The sequence below is a fragment of the Carlito syrichta genome, unplaced genomic scaffold, assembly GCF_000164805.1.
Source record: "Carlito syrichta isolate Samal-C Ts95f unplaced genomic scaffold, Tarsius_syrichta-2.0.1 Scaffold82265, whole genome shotgun sequence".
In the NCBI taxonomy this organism is placed as follows: domain Eukaryota; kingdom Metazoa; phylum Chordata; class Mammalia; order Primates; family Tarsiidae; genus Carlito; species Carlito syrichta.
Window position 1 is genome coordinate 157,578 of NW_007026361.1, and position 7,205 is coordinate 164,782.

General features: G+C 36.9%; 1 protein-coding gene across 1 annotated transcript in view; it reads left to right on the forward strand.

The window, feature by feature from the left end:
- Positions 1 to 7,205, forward strand: part of LOC103257990 (disks large homolog 1-like) — a gene marked incomplete at its 3' end in the record, with an annotated part of 175,682 nt that continues 168,477 nt past the window's right edge. Inside the window, exons 1-3 of the mRNA XM_021711196.1 lie at positions 1 to 125; positions 589 to 638; positions 1,335 to 1,466. Of these exons, the coding sequence (XP_021566871.1) occupies positions 620 to 638; positions 1,335 to 1,466 (151 nt within the window). The remainder of the gene's footprint in view (positions 126 to 588; positions 639 to 1,334; positions 1,467 to 7,205) is intronic.

Sequence of the window (7,205 nt, forward strand, 5' to 3'; positions counted from 1 at the left end):
GGCGGCGCCGCAGGTGTGGGGGCTCGCGGAGGTGTGCATGTGGGGCGCGAGGGCGTCGCGGAGAGCGGCCGCTGCCCCGTCCGGCCCCCGCTGGAGTAGCCCGGAGGAAGCCAGCCGGGAGAAAGGCAAGCGAGGGGAGGGGGCCCCGAGCAGGGCGAGGGGGCCAGCCCAGCCGGTCCCCTCTCTGCGCTCCACGGCCGCTGCTGGCTCTGGGGCCAAGGGTCGGAGCGCCTCTTTATCTACCCGCCCCCGGCAGCAGGTGGGGAGTGTGGATACTTGTGCGGGGGAAGAGGCGGCCTCAGATGTAGGCATTGGGTGCCCTTTGGGGAGGAGGGAAAGCTTTCGAGGAGAATTTGGAAGCCGACTTCTGTCTGCTCTGAATGTGGAAGGGTACCTACTCCAAGGAAAAAGCTTTCTGCGGGGACACACACTGCTGGGTTTAGAGGCTCTTCCTTTCACTTGGTAAAACTTTGGAAGGTGGGCTTTTCAAACAGGGTTGGGAGATTTTCGATTTCGATAGGGGTTAATGCCTAGTTTAACCAGGACTCTTCTTTAGTTCTCTTTCCTTTCTGTTTTGTGTTTTTCAAGGTGTGTGCCCTCTTCCTGATTCTGCAGAAAAATGCCGGTCCGGAAGCAAGGTGAGGATTTATTTCGGACTCTCTTGTGGATGTCACTTGCTCTTCAGAACTTCAGTTTTGTGATTGCTGTTTTAGAAATGTTTGTGTAACTTTGCTGAGACAGCACAGTCCTAGCTTTATTGGTTAGGCAATCTAAGCCTCACATTATTTCAGAAAATAGAAACACCTAAGTATTTGTTAAACTTTCTTTCTTGACCTCTTTCTAGTGATTAGAGAGGCAATTAACCCTCCCTCCCCAAGTCTTTTAAAAACTCTGAGTTGGTGTTTTAGTATTTCACGTTTTCATTTTAAACACTCTTTGGTGAGCTACTGTGTGATACTAAGAACTAGTATTTTTGAAAGACAACATCTGGATTATACTGACAAATTTTAGATAATCTTTTGCATATCAGGTAATTTGAAACTATGTTGTTAATACTTTGATCTTTTAGTGTGGCAGACTACCAATACATATTTATTACAAACTGCTTACCTTCCTCTGTTTTCTACTGTGATACATGTTTAAAAATTTGCAGAGACAGGGGAGTTCGGTGGGGGGGGTGTCTTTCTAGGAAATATGTGTAGATGAGCACAGTAACATCAGTTCACCTTGATGATTTGGGGAACTGTTTAGATGTGTTGCAGAGTTATTTGCACTAGCATGTAATACTTTTTTGTCAATATATAATTATAATCAGATACTTCTTTTCTTCTTAGATACCCAGAGAGCATTGCACCTTTTGGAAGACTATCGTTCGAAGCTAAGCCAAACTGAAGACAGACAGCTCAGAACTTCCATAGAACGGGTTATTAACATATTTCAGAGCAACCTCTTTCAGGCTTTAATAGGTGGGAATTAAAACTTTGTGATCCTTATGTCAGCTAGGCTTAATGCTCCTTTCAATTCATTTATTTTAAACTCAAGAGAGTGATGTACTTGGTTCTCTACAAGGCATTCAGTGACTTGAACATCTTCATTGAATTGTGTGTTTTTCCTAGGCCAATATACTTTCCAAAAATATCTAGTAACCTCCCAAAAATACCAGTTTGATTACTTCAGTGGTCTTTAAGAACAATGTTTCACATCCTAGCATTAACTTAAAAGATGGGGAAATTAAAAAATATGTTTCAGGGTCCAAAAGGTAATGACTGAATTACTGTTAGTTTGTTTCTGTATTTGACTTGTATGTCTTTGAAGTCACTGAAAATGTTTGAAGGTTTTTACTGTGTTTAAGAACATTCATTCCCTTAATCTAGACCTCTGTTTAATCTTGGCATTCATGGAGTCAGAATTTTAAAGCTGGAAAATTATCTTAGAGATCGTAGTCTTACCTAATAATCTTATTTTACAGACAGGGAAATTGAAACGGTTTTATTCTGGACTGTGACTTAATTTGAGGTGGTGCATTGTTTGAAAGGAGAACTGAACAAATAGACAAGAGTTCTGAATTCTATTTCTGACACTGCCATTAATTGAATGATATTGTACCAGTCATTTAACCTTTTCTAGGTCACTATCAGCTATTGAATGTGGGTGGTGAAATGGAACAGTGGATTTTCAGCTTTTTTTTTTTTTTTAATAGCTTGCTCCTTTTTAAAACAACATTTTATATAATCTATGATGTGTGAAACAAGGTGATGTGTCTCTGGTCCTTTTCGCCAGTTATCGAAAAGTTTGCAAACCATTGAGCGAGAAAATTTGTCCTTTCCAGTTCTAAGAATGAAATTTAAAAAAAAATTAGTCATCAATTATGTAACATCTTAAAGTAAGAAGATTTATACTTTATAGCATTATATTTATTTTCTCAGTAATTTGCAAGCAGGTGTTGGAGGACTACCTTCAAGTCAGTGTATCCTGTCAAGTAAATTATTGATAAATCAATGCTCTACTAAATTTGCTTTACAATTAAAGATTTTTAAGAAGACCACTTGAGACACCTGAACAGTTTTTTAAAATATTATAGACATTTAAAAACATACGTAAGGATAGACAGCTATTGAAGTGCCTAATACCTATTATCTGTCTTCAAAAATTATTAGCATTTTGCCGTTTTTGTTTACATTGTTGGTCATTTGAATTTCTAAGCATTGAGGTTTAAGGGCCATATGAATGATCGCATTGGATTTCTCTAAAAAAACAGCAAAAAGGGCAAGAAAAGATAATTTTTTATTTATCTGTTTTCTAAATCAACATTAAACCTAGTAATGTTTTATTTAGTAGGGTCACTGCTTCAGGAAAAAACAGTATGACTTGTATGTCTTTGTTTACATATGTATAGAGAGAGATAGGTGAACTGTGTGAAGGCAGTGACTAAGAAAACTAAATGGTTAGTGAAGTAACTAAAGAGAATCTAGACTTATATTTTCCTGCAAATTAGAAATGGATTGGCTATATTTGGAGGCATTTTGGACCTATTCTGCCTTGCTTGTTTTGAATGTGTTTATATATTCATATATATAATAGAGTTTTGATAGAGTTGGCTTTTTAATTATTAAGTTCATATTTGTGAGTCTTCTGTATAATTTTATTGGCTATGAATTTACTTTGATATTTATATATACTTATATTTTAATGTTTTATAGTATGTAGTACCAGGTTTGGTGTAAGAAAAATAATAGATTTTAGGAGTTTTGAAATAGATACATTTAACAGAGGTTTTTATGTGTTTCCATATGTAATTCAAAAATTGTTGATACTGTTGAATTAATGACTGCATTCTCTGTGTTTGCTGAAATTTGGTTAATTTATTAACCTTTATTACTTTTGTTCTGAAAATTGTTAGTTGGTAAATTTCCTTTTTGCTTTGTACCTCTACCATTGTTTTTGTTTTTTGTAGAGACGGGGTCTAGCTCTGTCACCCAGGATAGAGTGCAGTGGTATGATTATAGCTCACGGTACCCTCAAATTCCTAGGCTCAAGCCATCCTCCTGCCTCAGCCTCCCAAGTAGCTGGGACTACAGGTGTGCACCACCATGCCTTTTATTTTTTTAATTTTTTTTAGAGACAGGGGTCTTGCTATGTTGCCCAGGTTGGTCTAGAATTCTGGCCTCAAGTGAACCTTCTTGAGGAGGATTGGCTTCCCAGAGTACTGAGATTACAGGGGTGAGCCACCATGCTCAACCACTACCATTGTTTTTGAAACAGTGTCATAATGTACATTAAGCTTGTAAATTGCCCTAAGATAACTGGCTTATTGTGTTCATAGTATGTACTGAAAAATCCCGTATTAACTTTTTTCCTGCAGTTAAGTGGCACTCTCTTCTGAGCTGGTACCTATGGACCATTGGATTAAAGGAAACATGGGTCTTGACCACCTGAGTTGTTTGAAAGTCATTGGGTGCTAAGGTTCTAGACTTCTTTAATTGCAAATCATTTGCTTAGGCTGTAGTGAATTATCTAGTTAAGGTGCTTGGGATGTTGAGTCTCTGGGCTTACAATCTGCATTGATGATTTACTGATTCTTTGCCCTGGTAGTTTGTGTTTACTATTTTTATGCATTTAAGAAAAGTTTGTGTTTACTATTTTTATGCATTTAAGAAAAGTTTGTGTGGGTCTCTAGGGATTTTGGTGTTGCAGAAATACTGATTCCTCCCCATCTGTAATTGTTGTACACATTAGGTTCCCTGTACTTTTGTGTTAATCTGAGGGACAATCATGTCCTTACTGGATTATATTATTTTGAGATACTAATTTTTAAATATTTTAATATCTGAATTTGGAATGCATTTTATAACTGGTGTATGTAATTTTTAATTTACAGTGTTTTTGCATTCTTAGTGATACATAAAATAATGCATTTTATAACATAATATTCTCAATTTAATGAAATACAGAAATTGTTCTAGCTCTGATGCTTGGTAGTATTCTTGAAGGATGACTTGAAGTTTAAAAATTATTGAAAGCAGAAAGGTTTTATCAACTTATGAGTTTCAGCTGATAAGTTGTTTCTTTAGAGTTGAATATTTAAAATTATATCTTAAAAAAATCCATGAGCTTCACATTTGTTTAAAATATATTCCCCAAACATATCTGGCGATTATTTTTTTATAAATGGGAAGTAAAGTCTGCCTAATTTCAATTCCTGATTTAGGTGGAAACCATTTGAAAACATATTTTATTTTGTATTCCCATTTTCTACATTTATGTTTGAAAATTTTGTGACTAAACTAGGCTGGATATGGTTTGATTACATTCAGAACCCAGGTGTTTAGGCCCATAATGGTTTCAGGTCATTTCTGATTCTATGTTGTCTGTGATCTCAGGTGACCCTGAGATTTCGTATCAGTCTACACCCTTGTAGTTATTTCTTATGGGATCAGAGGACTCATCTGCTTTCCTTGTGCACAGGAGTAAAATCTGGGCTCAAGATCAAGCTGACTTTAGAGACTTAAGTTGAGTCATGTAAGTGACTCAAAAGTGATTTGTATATTTTGTTTGCAATAAATAGCAAGCTTATTTTAATACATTGTTTTATTTTAGTTCTGCAGATATTTTAGAATGAAGATGGAGAATGTAATAACACTGTTTGTTTATGAGTTTTGTAGTTGCCAGTTCGTTTGTTGCTACTCTATTGAGTCTAATAGTTTCACTGACCCTTATAAACATGGTAGAGGATGTTATCTTGTCCTTATTTGCAGATCCCAGATTTTAAAAGTATGATTCCTGGCCATTGCTTTACTAAATGCTGGTGTGGCCATGTGTTCTTTGAGCTATGGCCACTGACATGTTTCCTAAGCTTTGGCCCTCTCTTCTACCTTAGAGAGGTGAATCCCTCTCTCTTTTTTCTCTCTCTCTAATATACTTTCTAAATAAACTATTTTCTAACCTAAAAGAAAAGAAAAGTATGATTACCTTCTTATTCATTTTTAATCGTATAGTTTAGGAATGTTAAGTATATTCATATTAGCCGGACTCGGTGGCTCAGCCTGTAATCCCAGCGCTTTGGGAAGCTGAGGTGGGTGGATTGCCTGAACCCGCGGGTTCGAGACCCACCTGGGCAACTTGGTGCGACCTCATCTCTACAATAAAATAAAAAATTAGCTGGGTGTGGTAGTGCACGCCTGTAGTTCCAGCTACTTGGAAGGCTGAGGCGGAAGGATCGCCAGAGCCCAGCAAGTCGAGGCTGTGGTGGCCGGGAGCGTGCCACTGCACTCCAGTCTGGGTGACAAAGTGAGACTATAACTCAAAAAACAGACAAACACACACACACACACACACACACAACAAAACAAAACAAATAGTATATTCATATTGTTGTGAAACAGATATTCAGAATATTTTCATCTTGTAAAATTGAAACTCTACACCTATTAAACGACTCCCAGCCCCCAGTAATCAGCATTCTGCTTTCTGTTTCAATGAATTTGATCACATGAGATACCTCATATAAGTATTTGTCTTTTTGTGCCCAGCTTTTTCACTCGGTGTAAAGTACTCAAGGTTCATTTATGTTGTAGCATGTGACGGAAGTTTCTTTTTAAGGCAGAATAATATTCCATTTTTTATGTGTGTGTCACATTTTGTTGATCTGTTCATTCATTGAGGACATTTGGTTTACTTCCTCCTCTAAGTTTAATGTGAATAGTTCTATTATGAACATTAGTGTGCAGATATTTGTTTGAGACCCTGCTTTCAGTTCTTTTGGATATATACCCAGAAGTAGGATTGTGGGATCATATGGTAGTTATATTTTTAATTTTTTGAGGACCTACCATACTGTTTTCCATAGTGGTTGCATCATTTTACAGTCCTATCAACAGTGCATAGGGCTTCTGATTTTTTTTTCACAGCCTTGCTAACACATACGTTTTCTATTTTGATAATTGCCACCCCAATGGGTGTGAGAGTATGACTCCTTTTTAAGTGTACATAAAATGTAATAATAACTAACATTTATCGAGCACATTCTGTGTATTAATACAAGTTATCTCACTCATCGTAATGCTATCAGGTATATTTACCTGTATGAGGTGATTATATTGTTTTATAGATTAGAAAACTTGAAGCACTGAGAAATGACTGATCTTGTCCTAGGACCCTTCAGATACTAGATTGTGGAGGCAGGAATTGAGTTCAACTATTTTGAATCCAGAGCTGCTCCTTGCTTTCAACCAGTAGGATATTCTTTATCATTAGAGAATTTTTTTTTTTCATTTTCATAGATTCATGGGGTATATGTATAGGTTTGTTACATGGCTATATTGTGTAGTGGGCTTTTAGTGTACTTATCACCCCAAATAGTGAACATTGTACCCACTAGGTAATTTTCAACCTTTACCCTCTTCCCGCCTTCCCCTTTTTGGATTACCAGTGTCTCTTATTCTCTCTGTATGTCATATCAATTTTTTCAGAATTGAATATTTTAATTTGATAAAGAACACTAGTAACAAGGATATTTGAGACAGATATTAATCTGTAAGGTTAGTAGTCTTTTTAAAAAATGATTGTTGCTTTGAAAGAGAATGTTTATAATAATAAAGTGGTGTTTTGTTTTGTTTTGTTTTTTGAGTTGGAGTCTCACTCTGTCAGCCAGACTGGAGTGCAGTGGCTGCTCCTGGCCACCGCAGCCTTGACCTGCTGGGCTCCCA